General features: G+C 48.9%; 2 protein-coding genes across 2 annotated transcripts in view; both read right to left on the reverse strand.

Moving 5' to 3' along the window:
* Positions 1 to 26,407, reverse strand: part of LOC149340460 (acetylcholinesterase-like) — a 147,239-nt gene that overhangs the window by 120,465 nt on the left and 367 nt on the right. The gene's annotated exons all lie outside the window — the stretch shown is intronic.
* Positions 6,628 to 26,176, reverse strand: LOC149340463 (uncharacterized). The gene is made up of 3 exons (XM_089551261.1): positions 25,778 to 26,176; positions 8,046 to 8,123; positions 6,628 to 7,096 (listed from the first exon to the last, which is right to left on the reverse strand). The coding sequence occupies exons 1-3, from the start codon at positions 25,796 to 25,798 to the stop codon at positions 6,833 to 6,835; spliced, it is 363 nt and encodes a 120-aa protein (XP_089407387.1). The 5' UTR covers positions 25,799 to 26,176; the 3' UTR covers positions 6,628 to 6,832.

Genomic DNA, 26,407 nt, shown 5'->3' on the forward strand with positions numbered 1-26,407 from the left:
CACATCAGTAGATGAAAGGTACGACAGCTATGAGCGATGTCCTCCAAGATCGGGCATTAAGGCAGGGTTGGCTAAACATACCTAAACCCTGATCTTTTTTTTTTTTTTTGCGCACAGAAAAACACGCAAAACACAGGGAGAACGTACAGGACAAGAGCGCATATCGCTGAAGCCAAAAGTGCAGAACACAGTGCACATTGCTCACCGAGCGGAAGAGTACACAAAAAAGAGCCCAATGGTGAAGAAATATAGTTCAGTAAAGCAGAAGGTTGGGCTAGTTGGTAACGATCGTTACCAACTAGCCCAATTTTCTGCTTTACTAAGCCCTGGCGCGTCGCCAAATCTTGGAGGTCGTGTGTGAGAATTATGACCTGCGCAACACAAATAAACCGCGTCGCGGCGCTGAACCTTCCACCTCGTGCAGTCCGACCGTTGCTCCATGCTGCGCGGTGTAGGAGTAGGTCCTGTTATTGAAAAAGTCGTAAAAAAAAATCTGTATTCGAAAGAAGTCGTATTCGAAATCTTGAGGACAGATTCGATTAGTTTAGAATAATTTTAAATGCGTACTGTTTGATTCGTTCAGCGAATCGAATAGGGGGATATTCTATATGCTTGTCGAAATTTTTGGAACAACAGCGCATCCCTTCCCCCCCCCCCCCCCCCCCCCCCCCCCCTATAAAGCTCTCCAAGGTATTTACTTACAGTGAAGCTTAGGCAGTTTTACAGGATGTTTTCTATTACCTTCGGCATTCGTTGTCCTGTTAGACTAAGTGCACGCGCGGGTCACGAAAGACGGACGTAATCCTCTAATCTAGCGGAATAAACTAAGATACGTTCAGCTTTCTCACTTTCCTTTTATTAAACTTATCACAGCATTGCATGAAGCTTGCGGAATACCACGTCTCACAACTATAGTTTGCAGCACTGTGGAACCTGCGCCGATATGAGCCACTCAGAACGGCGAACTCTATAAATGTATTCCTCTGTCCTCTTCACTCCGCGGTCGGTGGCTCCATCGTCAGGGAGAAAAGAGCACCTGCATGCAGCTGCTGCACGCATGAGACTCGGTGGACGCCATGTTAGTCCATGGCGGCGCACCACTGCGCAGCAGGCCTCCGCAGTGCTAACTTCGTAGTCTTTGCTAATTTATTCAGTGAATGAAACGCTCTATTATTAAAAAATAAAAATGAACTACCAACCCTACCACTGCAACAGTCATTTGAAAAATAGTTCAACACTGTCAAAATATTTGAGGGACTATTTGCTGTATTCCTGCAGCCCTGACTGGGCCAGAAAGCTGTAGTGCTGCGCAGTGCTGCAAACCACTTGTGAGATGGAGCATACATAGTAGGCTACAACCCAATAACGCAGCTTCGGATGCCCCCCAACGCTCTGTAGACAATAGCGTCGATCGCTTGTCATATCACCGCGTTTAATCCAATGCCGTGACATCGCAGGCGGCTGGAAGGTGCCTCTGTAAAGTGGGATTAACCACGACATTATGGCTTGGTTTGTGGGGTTTAACCTCCCTAAGCGACTCAGGCTGTGAGGGACGCCGTAGTGAAGGGCTCCGGAAATTTCGACCACCTGTGGTTGTGCGACGTGCACTGACATTGCACTGTACACGGGCCTCTAGCATAGCAGTGCAGACTAGTGGGCTAGTTCGTGAAGCGACATACGAAAACTTTGCGCAAACCACGACGGGACACGAAGCAGAAACACGTACACACACACACGAGCGCTCGTGCGTGTGTGCGTGTTTCTGCTTCGTGTCGCGTCGTGGTTTGCGCTGTTTTCTTGATTATGCCTCTAGCATCTCGCCTCCATCGAAATACGATCACCTCGGCCGGGATCGAACCAGTGTCTTTCGGGTTACTAGCACATAACTACTGAGCCACCGCGGCCGCGTTAAGGCCATTGAGGCATGCAGTCGTCGCGATCTTTGAAGTTTTTTTTCAGAGTTTAGAGTTGTTTTTTAGAGTTGTTTTAGAAGGCAATAAAAAAACGGTAACAATTAGCAATTTTTACAGGCTACCTTGCTTGCTCCAGCACTGGAAAAGTAATTATACCGCTATTTATTGGAAGGAGTTAGAGTTTCTATTGAGAAGGTCGCCGAACACGCTGCGACGTGATGCATAGATATACGCAGCTGTGATCACATAGGTTGACAACCGTTGCACGCGCAAGCTGCGAGCAGGCCGCGCCATACCAGCGGCTGACGTCAGAGCTTTCTTTGAACGCCAGAGAAGTTCGCGGAGGTATTTGCTGTCTTCATTAGACGCGCCGCGTCGAACATATACTAATGCGGAGACATTTGCTGAACTGCTAAATCGATCACCCGTATAGTATTTGTAATTAAAATATATTTTAAACTGCGTTCCTCAGGAATACTGCGCGGCTGCATGCATCTCTGCGTAAAGCGAAATCGACCCACGCAGTCATTTCCATTTTTAAATTTTGTTTCAGTACTGTTTTCAGCTCATCTAAAGTGAGGGTAGTCAAAGACTGCTATAGCTTAAATAACTGGTACTACAGCAAGGGTGAACTGAGAGTGGTCAATGTTTGAAACACGCATACGGAAGAAGCCAACAGATATTCAAAAGAGGAACCAAGTTTTTGTTTTTTTTAGACAGTACAAACACACAACTTGAACAAAAAAAAAAAGACAACCACAACATAGCACATTATCCTTGCCCTGTACACTTTTTTTTTCGAGGCTATTTAAAGGTTTCGCTTCCTTTTTGTGTGTGTTTCTTATGCATACACCTTTTGTCAAAAATATGTGAGCCACTTTACAAATAGCCGCAGCAGTTCCAGGCTGTTATTATACACTCCTCCCTGAGCTTTTAACTCGCCCAAAGCTTGCCAAAATAAGGAAGACTGACCAGCTTACCTATTACAACCTCAGAGTGCAGCAACGACACAGCACCCAGAGATCAAAGCCTGAAAACTGGTCGGTCTATGCGCAATTAAACTATCCTTGCGAATTCTTTCCAAAGTGTGAGTCTACCTCGCCGAGTTTGCGACCCTGTAAGCTCAGCCCCTCAGCATTATATATGTTTGAGCACAGTCCAATAGAGTGAGCAAACTAGCTCGCCTCCCAGTTCGTTCAGTGCAGGAAGCAGTGGTTCAAGTCGAAGAACTCGCAAGTGGGCATATGACTTTGTATCTCCAGCCACAGAAGTTGAATTTGTAACGTATATGGCGTGACATCTTACGGACGTTCATCATGATTGGGCCGACTGCGTGGAGCCTGACCTCTGGGACCTCTTAGCCATTTTCGTGTTTTTAGTGCGCTGCATTAATTCTATACACTGCAAGTAGGAGTCCAACAGTAGGACGAAGGTCTGGGTGAACAGGAACTGCGCGCAAGGAACTATAACGCAAGAGGAACGATGAAAGCGTCCCTAACAGTCACATGAATTAAGAATGAAAATAGCCTTTAAGCTAATTATAATTTGAGGTTTAGTGGAGTAGCCAGAAGATTTTGTCTATCCAGACTGACTTTTATACCGCGGTTCATGGACCCTTTGATGGTCATACCGGAATTGAGAGCTTTGAGAATAGAAATGAGGAAAGGCAGTGACCACTACCAAGGCTCAGGGACGGGAATATCGATTCAGTGGTAGAGGCGTATATTGAGAGTCATGTTTTGAGTTCCTCAACTTTCAGCACGTCGATTTCTTTTATTATTTTACAGAAAGGCGCCAAAAATAAGCGGCACAGAGAGAAACAACAAGCTTTATTAGTACCTTCTGTTTACCAAACACAAGGTACCAACACAAGGGACCAAGGTACAAGCGATAAACACACAGAAAATCTCTACCATCATAGAAACACGCGAAAAAGAATGTGGTAGACAATTTTTTTCTGTTTACGCACTGCCGGTTAAATTTCTCTCGTTAGATGTTAGTACTTCTTTGCCGCTTACTTCTGGCGCCTTTTCGTAGAAAACGTCAAACTCGACTAAGCCCTTGTCAAAAGGAATCTTCCTCGATTTTCACCACCCACTTTCACAAATATGCAGCTCACGTACTTTTGTTGTTTTGCTTGTTTCAATAACACTTGAACACTTGTTTTTCTGTCCTAATATGATAATCGTCCATATATATGTTTTCTTTATTTCATTTTTCGAGTTATGTCACTTCCTCGTATTCACCTGTGTTCTTCTGTCACAAACTGAGCGAAACGTAGACCGGTACGGAAACGAAAAGGAATCATTGCAAACATTACAATTAAACAAAAGTGCTTCTCACTTTTATATTTTATTCTTGACCGCAGCGAAAAGTTTTATTCGGAAAAGATACCGTCGTCCATGCCGGTGTAGAAGTTGGCTTATAAGTAACGTGACGCTTCTGTTTCAGTTATATTTCATTTACAAATAAATACCAGCTTTATTTCAACCTGATTGTGATTTCAAATTCAGGACGGTGAGTTTGCAGATGAACCAAAGGTGTGCGTATGCATATTTTCACTAAGCTATAGTCACGTGCAGGCCATATGTCTTCGAACTACCACATGCACAGCCGGAAATCCATGCTCTAAACACTAATGGGAGTAAAAATGAAGTAAAAAGGAAATAAGCTGTCCTGTAGCCCTCCTCCTCTTGGGGGCGAGGTATTCTCCACAAGTTCCGGAGTAGATTTCGATCACTAAATATGCCGAATGCTTACTCTCGGCAATAGAGGTATGTTCCCACTGCAAAGCATAGTAACTTAATGCAGTTAGCAATGGGAGGAGGCTGTTTCACCGGAGGTCTTCAGATTAGCTTTGTACTTGTAGAACTTCGCATGTTTTGAAGGGGGAATTTGTTTCTGTTGCCAACCTCAAGTATTCCGTATTTTTAGTGACGGAATTCTACTCCAGGGCTTGGGCAGCACACCCTAGCCCTTAAAGAGAGTGCGCTAAAGTACAGCTTACCTTTCGTGCTCAGAGTGCAGCCAGCGACCGGTAGCACCATGTATGTATAAAGACGCTTAACCATCCTGGCTGGATTTCAGAAGTATATGGCAGGGCCTTTTAACCTTTACACCAGCGACTATGGTTGCTACTCTTCTTCCTGACGTCACAAAATGGTGGCCGCCACGAAGCACAACGATTACAAGCTTTCGATTATCGCCCTATATGGCACTGAGAGTACTTCATTCGTACCCGGTGCAAAATATAAAGACCCGGGCTCGAAATACAGCCATCACAAGTGACCAGCTTCAACAGGCGAGAATACGGCCATCTGACATGTAGCGACGGCACCCAAGGGAAAAGGTACACAGATGCACTGAAAAAGAGACTGTTTATTTGGGCAGAACTAAAACTGAAGAAGCAGCTCCGCGTTAAGAATCAAAAGACGCACGCTTGGCGGTCGACGGCACCAGAGTGACAGCTGCTCTCGGCCGCACTGCATATATAAATGATGAGAGGAAACTTTCCAGCGTGAAGAATCCCGAGCATCGTATGTAGGAACTGTAGCTCGGGATCCAAAGCGATCTGCTCATGTCTAGCGCGGCACACAGAAAGTTGTAAGGATGGGAGCTGACGTAAAAAAAAAAACAATTAACACGAAAAAAACAAGCATAACAAAGGGTGACGGCGGTGCGAAGATGTCATTTTCGAGCTCTGACGTCAACTTGGACAGCTTTTGAAATATCTGTGAGCAGCTCACTGTAAAACCATTAAATATCGACTTGACAAGAATGGCAAGTAGCAACAACCTTCGTACCAGAGACGGAGGCCAATATCTAACTTTTTTTTTTCCTGAAATATTCGCCGGTGCTACCATATACGCATTTGGAGTAATACCACTCGAATAAATTCGGCTATAATAATTGGACAATGTAGTTGGAAGGAGACTGTCGATCAAAATAAATTATTAGCATGGTTATGTGAACGCTTCTCTTGCTTCAACATCATATACCATTCGGCCTCCCCCGCGGTGATATACGCTGTTGTGCCGCCTGTGGCTGGGAGTGGCGTTCACAAACGCCTATTCCCATCTCATCTCAACGGCAGACTCTCCAGCGTGTGGCCAGTGCGGTTGTGATGAAACGATCGGACACCTCCTTTGTGACTGCCCTCGTTTTGAGCGAGAGCGCGTTTTCCTAATTGCTACTCTGTACCGCTTGGACTCGCGTCCTTTAACAGAGTCCAACGTTCTGGGGCCTTGGACACAACCTTCCTCGCAAAGGAAAGCGGTGAAAGCGCTCCTGAGATTCTTAAGGGACTCGGGGTTGTATTCCCGTCTATAATTTTTTAAGTTTTCAGTGCGCGCCCTCTGTCCCCGTGACATGGTGGTCGCTGGACACTTAGAAAACTCATTTCATTGCCGCTCTTTTTTCTTTTTTCCCCTTTGTTCCCCACCCCAAGTGTAGGGTAGCCAACTGGGCATCGCCTGGTTAACCTCCTTGCCTTTCTGTCCATTTCTCTCTCTCTCTCTCTCTCTCTCTCTGCGACAAAGCACGTTAGGAAGGAAATGAATTCGCAGCCATTTATAAAAGCTGGGGACTTTGGTTCGTTTAGTATAGAAACTAAACTAAACTAAACGAACCAAAGTCCCTAGTTTTTATAAGTAGCTGCGAATTCATTTCCTTCCTAAAGTGCTTCGTCGAAGAGAAGCGTTCACATAACCGTGCTAATAATTTATTTTGATCGACAGTCTCTTTCAAATTACATTGTCTAATGTACGCAATAATACTAAGGGAACATCTGGAGGCTTTAGTTGTCAATAGTCATCAAAATGTGCACATTTAGACCAATCGTTGGGACGGATTTAGGAACAAGGAGTCTACGAGGCGTGGTCTGGAACCTGTTGCGCACAGAGAGCGCTACAGTCGTGCGCCTAGCGTTCGCAGGTGAACGTCTCCGTGCAGCAGAAGTGTTTCGTGGTCGGGTTGGTCTGGCCAGGGGGCGCTGTCGGAGAGGGGGGCACCGTGAAGTGTGTGGTGGACGGCAAACTGGGCGTGCTCTCCTGGTGCGTGAACATGGGCACGTTGTACTCGTCACCCGAGTGCACGTCCAGCATGCAGATGCCGTTCATGCCCGAGGTGCGCGTGAACCGGATGCACGTCAGCGAAGGGCAGCACGGCACCGTCAGGAAGTGGCACTGCACGCGCCAGTTACAGACGCCCCGTTGCATTCTCCTCTAGCGGTATATGTCTGCGGTTATCCACAAGCTATCCACGATATCCAGATGGCCCAGGAAGAACAGACAGAAGGGTTAGACGAAGAAGAATGCAGTATTGATAGAATAATGGTTTGGTTTAGTTTAAGAAGGTTTAACGTCCCAAAGCAACTCAGGCTATGAGGGACGCCGTAGTGAAGTGCTCCGAAAATTTCGACCACCTGGGGTTCTTTAACGTGCACTGACATCGCACAGCACACGGGCCTAAGAATTTCGCCTTCATCGAAATTCGGCCGCCGCGGCCGGGATCGAACCCGCGTCTTTCGGGTCAGCAGCCGAGCGCCGTAACCACTGAGCCACCGCGGCGGGGCTGATAGAATAATGATTCTCAAGACGAGCTCCCGGAAGAAGAAGAAATGAATGATGTCGTAATACATGAAACCAGAGAGAGAAGCCCTTTAATGAAAAAACACACAAATCAGTCGACATCTAAAAATCGTTGGCATCCTACTCTGCGCGGGGAAGGAAATTTGGGAGATAAAGGCGGAAGGAGAGCGGTGCGAAAAAGGTAAAATAAAACAAAATGTGGCCATTACATGCGTACTAAGGTGCATCGTCAAGTAATGATGTTACATGTGAAATGATGAAGTGCAGAGTCCGACATATGAGCTAACAAAGTTCACTGCGTTAAGAATGTATGAGGATAACATGCAAAATTAATTAGAGCTTGTAAAGCACACGTAAGCGCAACCGGTGGAAACACACTTCTCCGGCAGCACTTATACACTCAGCGTATACGCAGTCATTTTTTGCGAACTTGTGAAATGGTGGTATCGTTTCTCTTTCAGCGGCAAGACCTTTGCACGAGTACATACGAAATCACCAGACCGTTCTGCCGTGTAATTCGTGTAAATGAGTAAAAGCTTCTTACGATGCCTCCCTCCGGCGTGCACTTGTCCTCAGCTCGGGTATGGCCGAACACTGACAGAACGATGACAACCGGGAGCAGCTGCGTGTTTGAGAGCAACGACACGATATCTGTCTCCTCTCTTTACCAGGTGCTAATTTAAAGAAAAAAAGAACACTGTCAAATGTTTAACGCTTCTCGGCCGTGTACCTGCAGGACTTTCTTTCGCTAACTTAAGGATCTAAGGCAAAATTTCCGGTGATTAACAAGCAGCGAATAAAGAACCTTCTCTGCGTGCATTCAACTATATGTGTGAATAGAAATAAGGCAAACGCACTTAACAGTTTTAATCAAATGCCACCTTTGGCACCTGATTTGAATTAATGTGCCATGAACCTGAAAGTTTTCCTAACTCTTGGACGGTAATAAATAAACTGTAATAAGGTCACAAGCTTCCGGCTCATCTATAGACGGCCCTTGGATATCGAGCATGATTTCCTTTCAAAATTCGGGCGGATAAAAATACGGCGCTATATTGCGAGTTTAATTTCAGCTACAAAACGGGTAATCCAACAAATATTTTCATTACTCGAGTTTTTTCTGGTTACTTTTTCCACTATAGATATCATCGACTATCAGCGCTCGATTTTATGCATTACATGAAGTGCTGTTTCTACTCGTAGTGATTTTCTTAAACCCCATAGAAATGACCGCTTTCAACAAGAAAATATTCGCCAAATAAGACGCTGCTTTTGTTCTCTCTCTCATTTACTTCAGTTGTTACCATACCCCTGTGCAGCCATTCCGCGTCAGTGCTAGACTTGCCTTCCTTTGTTCATTGCATAAACATTCCTTCATGATAAAAAAAAAAGCCATTTTAAAGCACAACAGCCTTATTGAACCTCTCTTCTTCTTCTTTCGCTGTCTCTCACAGCCTTGGAGAAGGACGTCGTTAGCGTAGGTACGGCTCATGCCATGATACTAGTAAGATGCCCTAACAGCATACTTGTGTTCGGGTCTCTCGCTTCTAAACATATACTTTGCGAGGTTATGTTCAGATTAAGCCAAGCCATGGATAACAATCGAAACATTACAAGTATAAAATAATAACCAACTGAGACCACCGCTTTAGATTAACTACGAGGAGGAGGAGGAGGTAGAAGAGGAAAGGCAGGGAGATTAACCTGAATAATAACCCGTTTGCTACCCTACATGGGGGGAAAAGGAGCGAGGGGATAAAAAAATGAAAGAGAAAGGGGAGTAACAGAAAATTGAAGACACTCTAAAAAGTCAGCGTTCGGTGAAGTCACAACCTATCGTGCAGGCCAGAAGTCCGCAAGAAGGTTAGCAGTGCCTTGGAGGCTTTCACCGCCGTCGATCGCCGCGGCCAGTGGCCGAGAATCTACGAAACATCCGCTAGTTCTTGTGCGGTGCCTTCTTCTTGGCGCTCTAGCAAATGACATTTTCTGCAGTGCGCATTTTTTGGGTAGAAATCACAATCCTGCCGATTTCATGTTTTATGCGTTGAAAGCATCCTAAGTACGTTCACATGTGAACACGTCAGGTGGAAATTGAGTTTTAACACTTCGCGCAGACGCGCGAGCGTCGCCGTATTCCGGGCCACTCAGGAGCCTATTGCGCATGCGCAATGGTATAGCTGTCACGTGTGGTACTTCGGGCAGAAGGTTGTCAACAGCGATGAGTTGACGTACGGCCTTCCAGATGTGCAAGAGCTCTCGAATAAACGGATGAACATGGATACGGCCTCAGTTATGTTTCACGCTTCCACGGAAAGAGGCTCAGCGGCTACACTCTAAACTTAAGGAGTAAAAATTGAGTAATCTGACCTCTAGCATACTCCTTTTTATAAAAGAGAGTGTTCGAGAGGACACCTTACTCCCTTTTTACTCTCATATAGGCATATTCGTGTTTAGAGTGTAGAGTCCGACGCCATTCACAAATTCACATCTCACCATTGCAATCACAGGACGGCGTCGGCGTCGAACTTGCACTCGACCGATTCGATAGGCCACGTACATCTAAACGATTTAAATATGCGAAACGATCTATGAGGCGCGAAAGCAGCGTAACTCACAGGAAGAGTAGCCCGCGGTCGTGTATAGCGGCCGCATGGGCGGCGTTTTTGATGAGCCGCTTGACTTTCTTCGGAGTGCGTAATTTCAAACGCGGTATGCGAGAGAACCCGTTAGTGTTGTCTAGCATGCAGCGTTGTTCGCGCGTATTACCGGCACAGAAGCACCCGGACGTCCACTTTCGTGCTGCAGCTATTCCCTATTACACTCGTCAAGAGCGTGACACGCTTCAAAAGAGTACGTGCTTCTAAGCATAGACGGGGCCTTTGATCGGCCATTCTGCGCAGAGAAAGACGAAATACTGAACGCTTCTTAATCTAGCGGGAGTCTAATTGGGAAAGCTGGCGTGGTACGGTGAACGATCGATACTTCTGAAATGCGCATTTATAGGCGCGCCGTTAATGGAGCCGGCAATGGCTTACAGCGGCGACAAAATACTTCAGGCACATGCAGTCGCTGACCGACCATCTGTCACACGTTTATCGCATAATGCTGGAGGAGACGAAAAAGTCCGTGTTTTCATTCCGACATTTTTTACCTGAAGCAGTGCATTTAGGTAAGTGGCATTCGAACATCCACTCAACATATTACGACGGCGCTGTGGGGCCAGATTTCGTTTCGATAATTTAATACGCTGTCGTAAGTATCATTTGGCTTTTGTAATATATTTTTTACTGATGACAATCATGGTTGAAAGACTTGCTGTGAGCTACGTGCCAGAGTTCTTTTTTACAGCTTCACATCAATGTTTTTTCGTCGTTCTTTGCGTCAGCGTGTGCGTCATTGACCGCTTCTTTTGTGTGTTCTACCCACCTGCTGTGTTACGGTTACAAAGGGAAACAAAAGGACGGGGCGCCACCGAAGAAGGCTTTCAACTTCCTTTGAAGATGGCGGCTAGAATGCATGTGGACTCCGAAACTCAAAAGGCCGGAGCAGAAACCGACGAGTTCGAAGATGACAGCCGGAGTCGCCATGTTGCGCTTCTGCACTGGCCATATAGTAAACAGAGAACTATTGTATGTAATGCGCATTAAAATTTATCATCTTAGAGCACATACATTTACCCCATTTTTTATGTGCTTTAAAAGAAAGTCTAAAGACGTTGCGCACGAGGTTACACGCGTTCGCGTTTCGATGTCATTACTAAGCCTCGAATGTCATCGCGCTGCTCCGTCGACCCGAATCACAGTTCAACGGCTCCTCGTGCAGTAACACAATTACTTGAGTCTAATATCATTCGGTTCTATGGCTTTTGAAACGCCCGTATACTACAGGTGCGAAGCGTCCTTTGTGTGACCTATGAAAGGAGGAGCGAGGCATGAGACAGTTTTAGCACAGAACAGTCCGCTACCGTAACCGTAGCACCATCTGCTCATGCGCAAATGGTGCTATGCTGAAAGCGTTAAAACTTCCCTCCCACCGCCTTTCAGCAGAGAACTATGCTTTTTAGCATGGTTTCTAGCGGCCAGTTAGCGATCCATTCAAAAAGGGTGCTTCGGCGCGGCGACACGGAGGATACAGAAGAAACACAGAGCACACAGAGCGAAGCGCAGCAGTGTCTTCTGTGTTCCGACCATCACCGCTCCTTCGACGAGGGCGCTCTGTGCTGCGTTATTTAGAGTTACTGTATATGCTAGCATATACAAGAACTCTACGTTTATTCTCGGCCGCGAAATCGGATGCGTCCCAAATGGCTAAAAGTTTTGCTTACGAAGAAACGTATCGGCTTTGGAGTTTGCCGACACATCAGTACCAATTTCTTCACTCAGTCGACCCACATCTTAGATCAAGACTCTCACCCAGAATTCCTCGACAACTGGAAACACTTTATCACCGACTTCGTCTGAATGCTGCATATACAAACGGCTTGCGATACCGTTTTGGACAAACGAACAGTCCGCATTGTGACAATTGTGCCTCTATAGAAACTGTGGAACATATCCTACTTGTGTGCCCTGCGTATGCTAACGAGCGTGCGTACTATGAACATTGCATGCAGAAGCTCTGCCCAGTGCCCCTAACAATGGACAAAGTTTTAGGTCCCTTAGCCTGCTTCAGGCAACAGAGACTTGCAATGAACTTTCTTTTTACATATTTAAAAGACATTGGACATCTTAATAAGCTCTAAATTCACTTGCACGTTACCTTCATGCATTCTTCATGCAGTGAACTTCGTCAGCCCATTTGTCGGACTATGCGCTCCATCATTCCATAGGTTACATCAATACTCGCCATTGCATCCTTAGTACCCATTTCATGGCCGCATTTTATCTCCGGGTTTTTTTTTTTTACCTCTTCCACGATGCTCTCCTTCTGTCTTTTTCTCCCAAATTCCCCTTCCTACGCAGAGCAGCATGACAGCGATTTTTAAACGCCGGCTAAATTCTCTGCATTTCATTAAAGAGTCTCTCTCTCTCTCTCTCTCTCTCTCTCTCTCGGCCGCGTCCGTGTTGCCGCGCCGAAGCACCTATTTTCGCATGGGTATGTCGTAGAACTGTGGTCTCGAACACATATTGCCACGCGAACCGCGCAGAGAATCTTTCGTCTCCAGAGGGCCAGGAGTCTCAACAGAAGAGGTGAAAAGATTGGTTTGGTTTGGTTTATGGGGTTTAACGTCCCAAAGCGACTGAGGCTATGAGAGACGCCGTAGTGAAGGGCTCCGGAAATTTCGACCACCTGGGGTTCTTTAACGTGCACTGACATCGCACAGCACACGGGCCTCTAGAATTTCGCCTTCAAGAAATTCAGCCGCCGCTGCCGGGAAGGAGAAAAGAAAGGGGCCTAAAAAATTAAGGAGTGGCCGCATTACAAAACGGCTTTGCCATGTTCCCTTACAAATATTTGTTTAGACAGTCTACAGACTGTTCATAAACTTCTGTTAATAAAGTATATAAACGTTCTATAGACAAGTATCTTAGACTAGTCTATAAACTATTATAAACTTGTCAATAAATTTTATAGACAATCTACAGATTCATGGTCATGCACTTTTTGCAGACTTTTGTCTATAGACATGTCTACTGGCATAGTAGACTCAGGTCTATCGAAATTATTTATATTTATGGCACTGCGCTTTTAGTGAAGTTTTGTGTGCCGACAGTCTATAAACATCTGTCATAAACCTTCAGTAAACTACTGTTTATCGACTATCGACGATGTCTATAACGTTGAAAAATACGTCACCACATAGCTGTCACAAATGACATGACAATTAATATACTTACAAATTTAGTTCAGTTCAAAGCTATCCAGGCTGGGCATATGCAATACACGCACAATAAAAAATTCACTACACTACAGAATTAAAAATTTTAAGTAACGGTCCGGTTATTTTACTCAAAACTGTGTTTTGGCCTGTTGTCTGCTGCCCGCTATCCAGGGCATTGTGATCTGCACAAGGGTAAAGTAAAAAAAAATTCTACTAATATTTTCTACGCGTGTGCTTTCACGCAAGGCTTATCTTGGCTACCTTAGCTATTCTAGAAATCAAACGAGGGAAGGGAAATGAGGGGCTCGTTATAACAAACATATTGCCTCAAATTTTTGAGCCGTTGGTTTGCTCACACTCAAGCCTCCGGCACTCGATCAGCTTTATCATTTTGTTCGAGACACGGCATACGAACAGTCTTATTTCGAATGATCGCAGCCACGCGCAACTGTTTCCAGCTGTTGAGTTCTTAGTGGGCGCAAGTCCGCCCAATAAAGAGTTCGAATTTCATGCTACTCCGCTCGTTCATTGTCCACGACGTTATCTGCGGACGGCTTTCTTGTCGTCAGGCTGCAGGATTTGGGAAACAGCGGCTTTCTTGCGCGGGTCGGGGCCACCGTGGTCGGGGCGCACGCCGTCCTTGCGCTGGTGATGCGGCCGAGAAATAGAAGCTCCTGGTCGGCAAACCGACACTTCTCGGGCTTTAGGGTAAGTCCGGAAGACTTTATTGCGTGCAGTACTGCCTTCAGCTTCTCCTGGTGTTCGTCGAAGTTCGTCGCGAAGACTACGACGCAGTCTAAATACACAAAACAGGTTTAGCGCTTGAGGCTTGCCAACACCGTGCCCATCGTTGAAAGGTTGCTGGTGCGGCATAAAGCCCGAACGGAATGACTCTGAACTCTTATATAACCCATCCGGCTTTATGAATGCTGTGAAGGTCGGCATCGGAGGTATGGCCTGATCCTTTCCAAACGTGATGAACTGAGATATCCCGTTTGGGTGATACTGCGAACACTAACTTGATATGGATTCTTTATGTAGAGATGTCCAGACACTCTATCCGGTGGATATCCCATTTGGATGATATTGTTACGGGGATGTTACGGTATTACCTATATTGGCGGCTGCTCTGAGATGGCCAGCACACAGCTCAGACTCCATGGGCCCAGCTACCCACTGTCAACGTCGTCGTCGTCCAGCGCACCGCCACTTCTTCGTTCACGATTCGTTCACTTATTCAGTAACCATGCAGTTCACAGGTAACACTATCCCCCTCGGCTGAAGGCAACGTCCCGGTGCGTGTTAGGCGTGCGATGTCGAGGGTGGGTGATAGGGCTTGAGGCGAGCCACATGAACGACTTCGGAGCGGACGGGGACTTTGGGTGGAGCGGTGTGATCTCGTACGTTACGTCGGTCACTGCCCGTAATACACGATAAGGACCTGTGTAGCGCGGCAGAAGTTTTTCACATAACCCCACACGACGGGATGGGAGCCACAGCAAGACGAGAGATCCGGCAGGGTAGCGCACATCACGGTGCAGGCCATCGTAGCGGTGTTTTTGAGCCTCTTGAGAGGCGGAGAGCTTGTGACGAGCAACCTGGCGGGCGGCGTCTGCTCGGGCGATAGCGTCTCGCGCATATGTAGTGGCAGGGCCGGCTGTGGGCAGCAGAGTGTCGAAGAGCAGTAAGGGGTCTCGTCCAAAGAGAAGATAGAAGGGCGAGTAACCAGCGGTATCATGGCGCGAAGAGTTGTACGCGAACGTGACAAAAGGCAAGCTGATGTCCCAGTCCCGGTGGCCGTCGGATACATACATGGCGAGCATGTCTGTAAGTGTGCGGTTGAGACGCTCCGTAAGGCCGTTCATCTGAGGATGATAAGCCGTCGTGAAGTTGTGACGAACGGAGCACGAACGAAGGATTTCGTCAACAACTCGAGAGAGGAAGCAGCGGCCACGGTCGGTAAGGAGTTGACGGGGAGCGCCATGGTGTAATATGACGTCGTGCAGAAGGAAGTCAGCGACGTCAGTGGCGCAGCTGGTTGGAATGGCGCGAGTGATCACGTACCGCGTGGCATAATCGGTGGCGACGGCAATTCACTTGTTCCCTGAGGAGGACTCCGGGAAGGGCCCAAGCAAGGGCGTCCGCAGAATTTTTTGCAGGGGGGGGCCCCATTGGTTGTTGGCGCCGGAGGGGGGGGGGGGGGGGGGGGGGGGGTATGTTCGTAGCAAAAAGGCACTATTTGCGGAGTAAATTTATTTATTTATATACAAATAAAATAAATAAGTAAAATACACACATGAAAGAAAAATTACAAACAGCAAATTAAAGCGAGGCTAGGAGAGATACATTGGAGTTTATCATCGAAGAAACAATTAAAATTAATAAAAATGCAAAAAGATACTATCACTTCGTGGAGAAGAGTGCTCAGTCTTGCTGCATACGGGTTCTCGACACACCCGGATTGATGACCAGCACACAGCACAATATGTTCACAAACACGCAACGACAGTCACTCAGTCAGTCTTCCTTGAACAGAAACTGTAGACGCCTCGGATTTTTCTGGGCGAATTGCGTGATGACACTGGTGATAAATTCATTTCTGTGCTTCATTACACGCTCTCGGTGCACACTCATCATACAAAGGCCGTCCAGTCTGTCGTTTGTCATCGTTGAGCGTAGCCACGTTTTCACTCTCCTCATTGTACTGAAGGAGCGTTCGACCGTACAGGTAGTAACTGGCAAAGCCAGAGCCACCTCAATGGCTTTTGCAACACCAGGGAAGAATGTCTTGGCCTGATGTAGAAGCTCGCAGTAAGTTATTTCTGATGGGTCCCCAGTTTTGTTGCACCACATCTCGTACCAAGAGATGGCCTCTTCCTTGAAGTTGTCGATGCCGTAAAAGCACTGGAGTTCTTCGGCGAGAACAGCGAACTCAACACGGCTCAAGTGCTTCATTTTTGATGGATGCAGCTGGAGAAGTTTGAAGCTCCTCTCATTGCTTTCAGAAAAGCGCCGAGCTAAAGAAGCAGTGAGGGAGTCCAAGTACGGCACATATATTGCCACACGGTAGTATTCCTCTGGCGACTGAATCCCGTAGTTGTCTCGGTGGGCCTGACGAGAGACTTGTCTTGGTACAGATATCACCACATTTAAGTGATTGGCTGCCTCCCTTGCTGCATTCATGATGTTAGAGAACTCCTCTACAGCGTTTGTCCGGTGGCCGCGAAAAATACGTTGTAGCTCAGTGATGTGGCCATGCACAGAATGGAAGTCCATGGATACACCTTGCAGAATGTTCGTAGCTGGTTCGAGCCGAGCGCTGTACTTCGCTACAATATGCAAGCAGACGATGAAAGATGAGATTGTTGTTGCGCAGTAGAGGATGTGAGCTCGTTGTCTAGTTGCAGCGTTCGAGCATGATTCCGTGGACGCGAGCTGCTCGAGTGCTTCGACTATGGCCACGTAATGCTGAGAGAAGATCCTAATAGACTTGTACTTTGCAGACCATCTTGTCTCACACAGCATCGGAATGTTGGGCACCAATTTTCTCCGCAGCACGCTCTCGCGGAAGAAGTTTATGGTTTGTTTGATTATCCCAATTGTGTTTCGAATTTCAGAGACGTCGTTCAAATCGTTGATGACGAGATTTAGTTTGTGACTTGCACAGTGGAAAAATAGTGCCTTCGGGAACTGTTTTTGTATAATTTTGTTCACTCCAGCTTCTTTTCCAGCCATTGTAGAGCATCCATCGTACCCCTGTCCAACGAGGTTCGAAAGAATCAGTCCGACATTCGTCAAAAGCTTCAAGATTGCCGCGGCGATGCAAGCGGAGTTTAATTGCTCCAGCTCTACAAATCCCAAAAACTGCTCTCGAACGCACACTTCGACTTCCGCCTTGTCAATAAAGCGAACGCCTATAGACATCTGCTCTTTTCCTGAAATATCTGCAGTTTCGTCAGCAAGAACGGAAAAAGCAAACGCTTTGTTAGTTTCGGTAACTATCTGCTCTCTCAGGATGTCGCCACAGATTGTGATGATCTCGTTCTGGACGCGGACAGAAGTGTACTTGGCATTGCCAGCAGAAGAAGCGAAGTGCTCCTGAAGTAGAGTATCTCCAGCTTCTACACGAAAGTCAAGCAGATCATTGAAGACTCCACTATCGGACTGCTTGCCGCGAATCGGCAAGTCATGCGTCGCGCAAAAGACAATGGTGGAAACTATTGGAAATAGTTTCTCACGGTTCCTTTCAACTTGCGCGTGCAGTGCTCTGTTCAGCTGCTGTACAACGGGTAGCTGCTTGCCTTTCATCACATCCATAAAGTTCTGTGAGGCCGTCATTGCCTCCTGGTGCCATTGGGATTTTACGTGATCCCTGCACGCCTCGTGCATTTTTCTGTAGTTACTGAAAGCGCGCACGGTAAAACTACCTTGAGTACCCCGGTGAAAACGCGGAGGAAAAATGACGCAAAAACGACAAAAGGCGCCTTTCGCTGTCGCTGAGTACGCAAGCCAGGGGGCGTAATCTCCCAGCCACTGATGTCGAAAAGGCCTCTTTCCAGGTGTTACATCCTTCTTAAAATCATATGTGACATTTGGCGACCATGGCTTAGTAAGAAGACGTAACTTCAAAAAGTCCGGTATGCCAGTGAGTTTAGCTTTGCCTAGAAACTCTCCTAAGTCATATTCTTGAGGCAAGTTATTTGTTTTCTTGATGTTGTCTCCGGACTTCGATCCCAAGCAAGGAGAAAGGGAATCGTTTCGGCTTACTGCGTGACCGGAGCTCGCTGGTGGAGTTCCTTCCATGGAGACGACGACGCCGGCTACTGTCCGGTGATGAAAGGTTGCATCGCTCTGGTCAAATCCGGACTTGAATCCCAAGAAAGGAGAAATGGAATCATCTCGGCCTGCTGCATCACCTGAACTCACTGTTGACAGAGTCCCTTCCATGGAGTCGACGACATCAGCTACTGTCCGGTGATAAAAGCTTGCATCACTCTGTTCAAATGCTACACCGTTGTCACATGTCACACCAGAATCTGCAGGAGCGCATTTGGATAATGCTTCGTCAGACAACCGCTGACGCTTGAAGAAGCGTCGAATATCCATCATTCGGGACCGCGCGAGCCAAAGCTGGCTATGGAGTTCCTCGGGGTTGGTAGTGTTAAAAATATATACACATTGATTGGAAAAACGGTTGAATGCGTACGTTGAAAACAAAAAATGACTATGTATGCAGCGAAAACTTATTTACAAGATAAATGCACGCTCGCAGCTTCATACACCTCGCTCCATCTTGCTCGCGCAACCGCACAGTCGAGTATTTGCACACACACTACTCGCCGCTCGTCGTTTTCTCGTCCGCTGTCTTGGTTGTTCTCAGCTTCGTTGACAACCGGCCACTAAAAACACCGAAGCACAAACAAAGAGGCGCGCACACGCAAGGAACGCCGCGCGACTTCCGAGGGGAAGGGACACTCGCCACTCCGGTCGGAAAATTTGTTTTGTGTGTTTTTATGAGGTTCAGAGCCCCAAAACGACTCAGGCTATGAGGGACGGACGGTCTCTTTACCATGCACTGACATCGCACAGTACATGGGCGCTGTTGGGATTTGAGGCCCAGCCAGAGGTGACAGGCGAGCCAGGCAGACGCCATCGGGCTGCCTTGACCAAAGGCGCTGGTTTCCGGAGAAGACGCAAGGAACGCTGGTGTGGGGGCGCCTCTGGAGACTGCGTCGCCGTGAACAAAAGCAGCTAATCCCCTTTGCCGAAAATTCTGAAAGCGGCTCTTGTACCGAACTGCGCTCTCCCGTGGATCGGAGGAGACAGCGAGCGGCGGCGGCGCCAACTCATCGCCCGCTTGCCCCTGAGCAGTCCGACAAAGCGGGGATGGACACGGCTGATTTGTCCCTCCCTCCTGAAGAATTCATCGGTGGCCGGCGTGTGCACTGTCTGCCTCCATGTCGCTATCTCTCTAGAGATCAAAGAAACAGGCACACATCTCAAGACGGCTCGAAACACATGCTCGCCGGTGCCGCTGTATGTCTGCAACGACGCGTCCCCGGACGCGGCACTTTGCAGATGTGACCCAAAGCGTGGAAGCAGGGCCGCTTTTACTCTTTTGGCTGAGCGCACCGCCGCCCCTGACGTGCGGCCATCACTCACGGTTCGAGTGAGTGATTTTCCAGGGGGGTGCAGCCGCCCCCCCTTGCCCCCCCCCTCCGGACGCCCATGGTCCCAAGTAAATCAAGCCCAACACGAGAAAACGGGTCGGTCGGGATGGGAATCGGCTGCAGGTGTCCAGACGGCAGAACAGCGGGCTTCTTTCGGCGCTGACAGAGGTCGCAAGCGGCCACGTAGCGTTGGACGGAGCGGTACAGACCAGGCCAGAAGAAACGCCGGCGCACGCGGTCGTACGTACGGGAGACACCAAGATGACCAGCCGTAAGTGCGTCATGCAGTTGTTCGAGGATAGTAGAGCGGAGGTGTCGGAGAACAACTAGCAAGTGCTCAGCGCCATCAGGTCGCATGTTGCGTCGGTACAGCGTGTTCCCGTCCAGCAAAAACCGGGCCAGAGAAGTGTCGCGCCGGTCTGTGCTGAGGCGGTCGATGAGAGAGGTGAGGGTGGGATCCAAGCGCTGTTCGTCGGCAATGTGGGAGAGGTCGGAGATGGAGAGGACACTGGCATCCGACTCACAGTCTGTAGAAGAAGGAGGATCGACGGGATAGCGGGACAGGCAGTCTGCATCTTGATGGAGGCGACCGGACTTGTGAACCACGGAAAAGGTGTATTCTTGCAATCGCAGTGCCCACCGGCCAAGACGGCCAGTAGGGTCCTTGAGAGAGGAGAGCCAACACAGGGCGTGGTGGTCGGTAATAACAGTGAATGGTCGACCGAACAAGTATGTGCGGAATTTTCCAATGGCCCAAACAAAAGCCAGGCACTCGCGTTCTGTGATGGAGTAATTCTTCTCGGCGGAAAAAAGACGGCTTGCGTACGCAATCATGCAGTGCTGGCCGCGTTGTCGCTGAGCAAGGATGGCGCCAATTCCGTGACCACTTGCATCGGTGCGAAGTTCAGTCGGGGCAGACGGGTTGAAATGGGCCAATACAGGGGGGTTGGTGAGGACGGCGATAAGGCTGGAGAATGCAGTAGCCTGCTCTGGTCCCCAGGAAAAAGGAACGCCTTTCTGCAACAGATTGGTGAGAGGGCGAGCGACGGCTGCGAAGTTCGGGACGAACGGGCGAAAGTAGGAACAGAGACCGATGAAACTTCGGACATCGCTGGGCGAGCGGGGACAGGGAAAAGCACTGACGGCACGAACTTTATCAGGGTCAGGTTGTATGCCACACGCATTCACCAAATGGCGGAGGACTTTAAGTTCGCGGCGGCCGAAAGTGCATTTTTTAGAGTTGAGTTGAAGACCTGCGCGGCGGAAAAGTGCCAAGATGGACGAAAGGCGAAGCAGGTGGGTTTAAAAAGAGGGCGAGAAAACAAGTACATCATCTAAGTAACAAAGACAGGTCGTCCACTTGAAGCCGCGGAGTAACGAGTCCATCATCCGTTCAAATGTGGCAGGGGCGTTACAAAGGCCGAAGGGCATGACCTTAAATTGGTAAAGGCCATCAGGGGTGACGAAAGCTGTTTTCTCGCGGTGTCTTGCGTCAACAGAGATTTGTCAATACCCGCTACGAAGGTCGATGGAAGAAAAGTAGCGGGCGCCATGTAAACAGTCCAGGGCATCATCTATGCGCGGGAGGGGATAGACGTCTTTCTTCGTGACCTTGTTGAGATGACGATAGTCGACGCAAAACCGCCAAATTTGGTCTTTCTTTTTCACGAGCACGACAGGAGATGCCCAAGGGCTGTTGGAAGGCTCGATGATATCGTTGGTCAACATCTTGTCGACCCCCCGCTGGATGACCTGGCGCTCTGGTAGCGACACACGATAAGGCCTCCGGTGTATAGGTCTTGCATCGCCGGTGTCAATGCAGTGAGTCACTACCGATGTTTGACCCAGAGGAGCAGAAGCAAAGTAAAAAATGTCGGTGTAGGACACCAAAAGGTTGTGAAGATCCTGTGCATGTTCGGGGCTCAGGTCAGAAGCAATCATCGCAGAAATGGATTGCGGAACGTTGGCCGGGATGTCGGGCGCTTGAGAAACAGTAGAAGGCGGTCCAGGTGAGAGAGCAGTGACGGTACAGTGGGTGAGAGAAGACAAAGTAGCAAGCGATATGCCTGCAGGAAGAACTTGTGTTGACAAGCTGAAGTTCAGGACAGGAAGGTAGGTGCTATTCTTGGTGACGCTCACGATGAGGTGCGGAAGAACAACATTGCGGGAGAGAACGACATCGGCGAGTGGGCAGGCAAGATAATCCCCATCAGGAACCGCAGGAAATGGTGACATAGGCAGATAAACGGCAGAGTCGGGGGGCAGGCGAGCGTACTCGGTGGAGCTTGAGGGTGTGTCGGCTGAGCAGAGGCAGGTCCAATCGTAGAAGGCCGCTGGAGCAGTCGATAAGGGCAGAGTGAGCGGTTAGAAAGTCAAGACCAAGGATCACATTGTGAGGGCAGTGTCCGAGGACGGTGAACAAAACTGGGATGTGATGATCGGCAACAGTGACGCGGGCAGTGCACAGGCCAGTGACGGCAGCAGTGCTGCCATCGGCCACGCGAACGGTGGGTGAAGCGGCAGGGGTCTGGACTTTTTTGAGGCGACGGCAAAAGGGTGAGCTAAGAACCGAGACTTGGGCATCAGTGTCAATGAGGGCAGAAACAGGAACACCGTCCACAAAGACATCGAGGAGATTACAGGGCGAAGGCTGGGTCAGTAGAGGATTTTCCGGTCGGGGCACCAATGCAGCATCACCTCCGGGAGCTGCACTGCATGGCTAGTTTCCCGCGAGGCGGCCTGCAGAGGACGATGAGTAACTGCGGTGCGGAAGAGGTGAGCGGGAACGGTGGGCTGTCGGGGAGGGAGAGCGGCTGGTTCTACGAGGAGGCGGTGGGGACTCGGCGCTCGGTGGGTCATTCCGAGGCGTGAAGCGACGGGGTCTATAGTCATAACGGCGGTCAACGTAGGGCAAAGGTCGGGGTGGTGCGGACCAACAGCTGCGGCAGTGACGAGAGATGTGGCCTACGCGCGAGCACGTGAAGCAGATCGGCCGGTCATCAGGGGTACGCCACTTATCTGGATTGCGATATCTTGGGTAACTTCGGACGAAGGTGTTGCGGGCCGCAGCTGTAGCGACCACGGGAGAGATGGGGCTCGCACTCTGAGGTTCGACGGGATGGCTAGAGCGCATGGCCAAGTTGGCGACCTCCTGGCGGACGACAGCTTGAATAAGGGATATTGTGGCGAGGGTGTTGTCCGACAAGGACGTGTTGGTCGTAACAGGAGCCAGAGCCTCCAGTTCACGGCGCACGATGCGAGTCACGTTGTCGGGGTTTGAAGGCTGCCTCAGTGTCGGCAGATCCTCGCACGTGGGACTGGCAGCTGTGTTAGGCAGGCGGTCAAAGCGGTGTGCAATGCGCCGGTGCTTGGCCTGCTCGAAGCGTCGACACACCTGCAGAACGGAGTCAACCGTAGAGCAGTCCCGGCATAGAAGAAGATGGAAGGCATCGTCGGCAATGCCTTTAAGAATGTGGCCTACCTTATCGTCTTCGGCCATGTTGTGATCGACCTTTCGGCACAGTGCCAAGACGTCTTGGATGTATGTGATATACGATTCAGTGGCCGTTTGGGCGCGAGCTGCAAGTTCTTTTTTGGCAGCAAGCTGACGGCCAACTGGTTTGCCAAACACGGCGCGGAGCTTCTGTTAGCAAACATCCCACGTGGCAATTTCTTCTTCGTGGGTTTCGAACCAGACGCGTGCGGTGCCGGCAAGATAAAATATCACATTGGCCAGCATCAGCGTTGCGTCCCGCCTGTTGTGCTGGCTAACACGCTCATAAAGTGAGAGCCAGTCCTCGACGTCCACGCCATCTGTACCGCTGAATGTGCCCGGGTCGCGAGGGTGGACTACGACGACAGTTGGCGTGGCAGGCGCAGATGGGGGGGGTCGGTAGTCAGCTCGACGGTTCGGCCCGTCGGCATGTCGGCTCGAACCCGCGACCTCTTCGTCACAATATTAAGGACATTTGCTTGAATCATCACGTCTCATTACATTCACATATGTTCGAGGCAAAGATGGTGGAGTGGATTGGTGCGTTTTTTTTTTAAATAGAAACCTACAACGTAGTCTGCTTATTTTCCTTTCTGGTTTGTGCCATCACAGATTCGTAATCAAACGAAATAATATTGCTTAACGTGCAAGAGCCACTAGCTCCAAAAGGAGTTTTATATTTGGAGCGTATAAGCTCGTGGAAATTCTTCGTTCTGTGGATGTATGCTATGTTGGTGCTGCATGACTCATGGTTTGCAGCGTTTCTGTAAGTTGGTCTGTGTTTTGCATATGCTTGTTAGACCTGTTAACCGTGGCAGCGTGTGGCGCTATGCAGATTTTACCCTTAAAAATGTTAGCATTCGACCAAGCAACTACACCACTGTAATCAGCTGTAGTCATTTTTTTTTTTCGCGTCTAAATCGCAGAAAATGTAATTTAGGCTTAGTGAATATTTTTCACGCGGTTTGCGCGAGTTTTTTTTCCTCTTGGGCTCATAAAAATCTCTAGGAAAATTTACCATTATTTCACCAATAATCATGTCTTTGTTAAGGCCTATGAAATCATCAGGACTTCCTGCGGACCTTCGTTGCATACAGAAAGTGCGGCCAAAGGATATGGGAGGGCTGTTCGTAGGAGTGTCACCTCACTTCCTGGGGATATCTGCATGTCCTTTCAAGATTTCGCACGGACATCGGAGGGATGTCAGTGTTGTGACTGGAATACCATATCCGCTAGCTTGGCCGCTCGTCGCGACTAAAATCATTCACATGCACGAGGAATCCGCGATAATAAATGCCCACGATTATGTTCTGCAACAATTACAACACTTGCAGCGCTCTCAAAAATCGCATACACGCTGGCGACTTCACGCCATGCCGCATGCAAGCGGCGGCGGCCAGAAGCGATGTACTCGGCCGGTGACTTCGCATTCCAGCTTAGTAAACGGTCTCGTAATCTCTCACCTCATTCTGCTCGGCAAGCTATCCCCAGCATTTGTGCTGGTGAAAATTCTGTACCTGCCTCTGAAGCGCAGTGGCATATTGGCCAGACGGTTCGGCCCGTCGGCTCGAACCCGCGACCTCTTCGTCACAATATTAAGGACATTTGCTTGAATCATCACGTCTCATTACATTCACATATGTTCGAGACAAAGATGGTGGAGTGGATTGGTACGTTTTTTTTTTAATAGAAACCTACAACGTAGTCTACAACACGCTGGCGACTTCACGCCATGCGGCATGCAAGCGGCGGCGGCCAGAAGCGATGTACTCGGCCGGTGACTTCGCATTCCAGCCTAGTAAACGGTCTCGTAATCTCTCACCTCATTCTGCTCGGCAAGCTATCCCCAGCATTTGTGCTGGTGAAAATTCTGTACCTGCCTCTGAAGCGCAGTGGCATATTGGCCAGAGATCGAGCCATCGCAACCGGAACAACACGCATCTTAGAAGTAATACGCAAGAAATATCGTATGCTAGCTCTTCTTTGCCGGAAAATACAATTTTCTTGTTTAAAATTAAAAAAAAAACTGCCTTACAGTCATGGCAAAAACAAATGTCAATTTGATTAGGTCTAAAGTTACTGGCAGAAGAGCGATGGCCAAGCCGATGCTCCTGCCGAGGCGAAGACGTGCTTCACCACTATGCATGGGGAAGGAGCAATCAACGTAACGTTGGGAGCAACTGCAAGGCCGGAAGTGTGCATGAGCCACTTCCGGGCGAACACCAACGTTTTTGTGGGAAATACGAGAAAGCTTGTCCCAGCGTATTCGAACTTGGGGCGATCCTAAGGGCCCATGCTCAGGCATAGCCACAAATGTGTAATTGAAGCACCGATGCAGTCTGCATTAAACTTCGACCGGCGGACAGCGGCTAGCCGGACGGAAACAAGGCTCCCTACAACGCCGGACAGCGCAGCGCCGACCCTCGGCCGCGAGCCCCCTCCGGCCGCCGACGCGGCTGCTCGGTTACCTTTGGAACTGCTGCGCTCTAGAAGTACAATCGCCCCCCAGTGGACATTAAAACTCCCACGGACGTCCTGCGGATGTCCTGAACGTCCGCAGTACGTCCAAAGGAGTTCCAGCGCCCATTGGGCCCATTCCTGGCAGTGATCGTAAATACTCTAGAACCAACTTAATGCGTAACTATCCTCGTAGATGGTAAACCAAAGGAGCACAACGAGAACAAAATCGAGCAGACCGCCGAGCGAGCATAAAATGACAGGACTCTGAAAAACACATTGGCCAGGACGTACTCGGGGGAGAAAAAAAAAAGTACCGGGTCCGTCCGACATACCTTTAGCCTTCTTAAAGTCATTTGGTCGCAGCCCCCATGGTGAAGACACACACGATGATATAAGTGGTAGCTGCGTCTTGAAAGTGACTTCCAAACTAAATACGGGCTCGCTCCATATGCACCGACAATTTCCCTGACGCTTTGCTTCCTGCCTGGCAGAAATATACGCCAGGATATATCGATGTCAAGATCATCCGTAGCACTTGCTTGTCGCTTACTTTTCTGAACATGGACTGATCCAGGGGTCCTGATTCGATTAAATATCGATATAAATGTGGGACGAGTCTGCACGCGACGGTTAGGGTGATGGGCAGCATATACAGACTGGATGCCGGCTCCACATCGATTTGCGCGCTCACATCTCGGCAACAGTCTGTTAGAGTTGCGCAGGTGCGGCCATTCTGCAGTACTCACGCTGCGACGTTGAAGTTTTCTTCTTTACATGGGCGAGGTGACACTTCCCCAGATTCGAATAATCTGAGACCCTGACGCTGCAATGATCATGTCGCGCGCGCCACCAAAACAAGCACGTAGGCAAACGTCACAGCTTTTTGTGAAACATACTGGCCGTATAAACCACAAGAACTGACTGCCTACAGCCACTGCCGCGCAAGCTCTCCTTCGCGGACG

The sequence above is a fragment of the Amblyomma mixtum genome, chromosome 6 (assembly GCF_055824585.1).
Source record: "Amblyomma mixtum isolate Tamu chromosome 6, ASM5582458v1, whole genome shotgun sequence".
NCBI lineage: Eukaryota > Metazoa > Arthropoda > Arachnida > Ixodida > Ixodidae > Amblyomma > Amblyomma mixtum.

Coding starts and splice junctions, on each gene's coding strand:
- LOC149340463 (XM_089551261.1), bottom strand. CDS start 25,798: ATGACTTTAAGAAGGCTAAAG. Junction 8,124..25,777: donor TGACTTTAAGAAGGCTAAAG/GTATGTCGGACG, acceptor TCAAACACGCAG/CTGCTCCCGGTTGTCATCGT. Junction 7,097..8,045: donor GCACGCCGGAGGGAGGCATC/GTAAGAAGCTTT, acceptor TGGCGCGTGCAG/TGCCACTTCCTGACGGTGCC.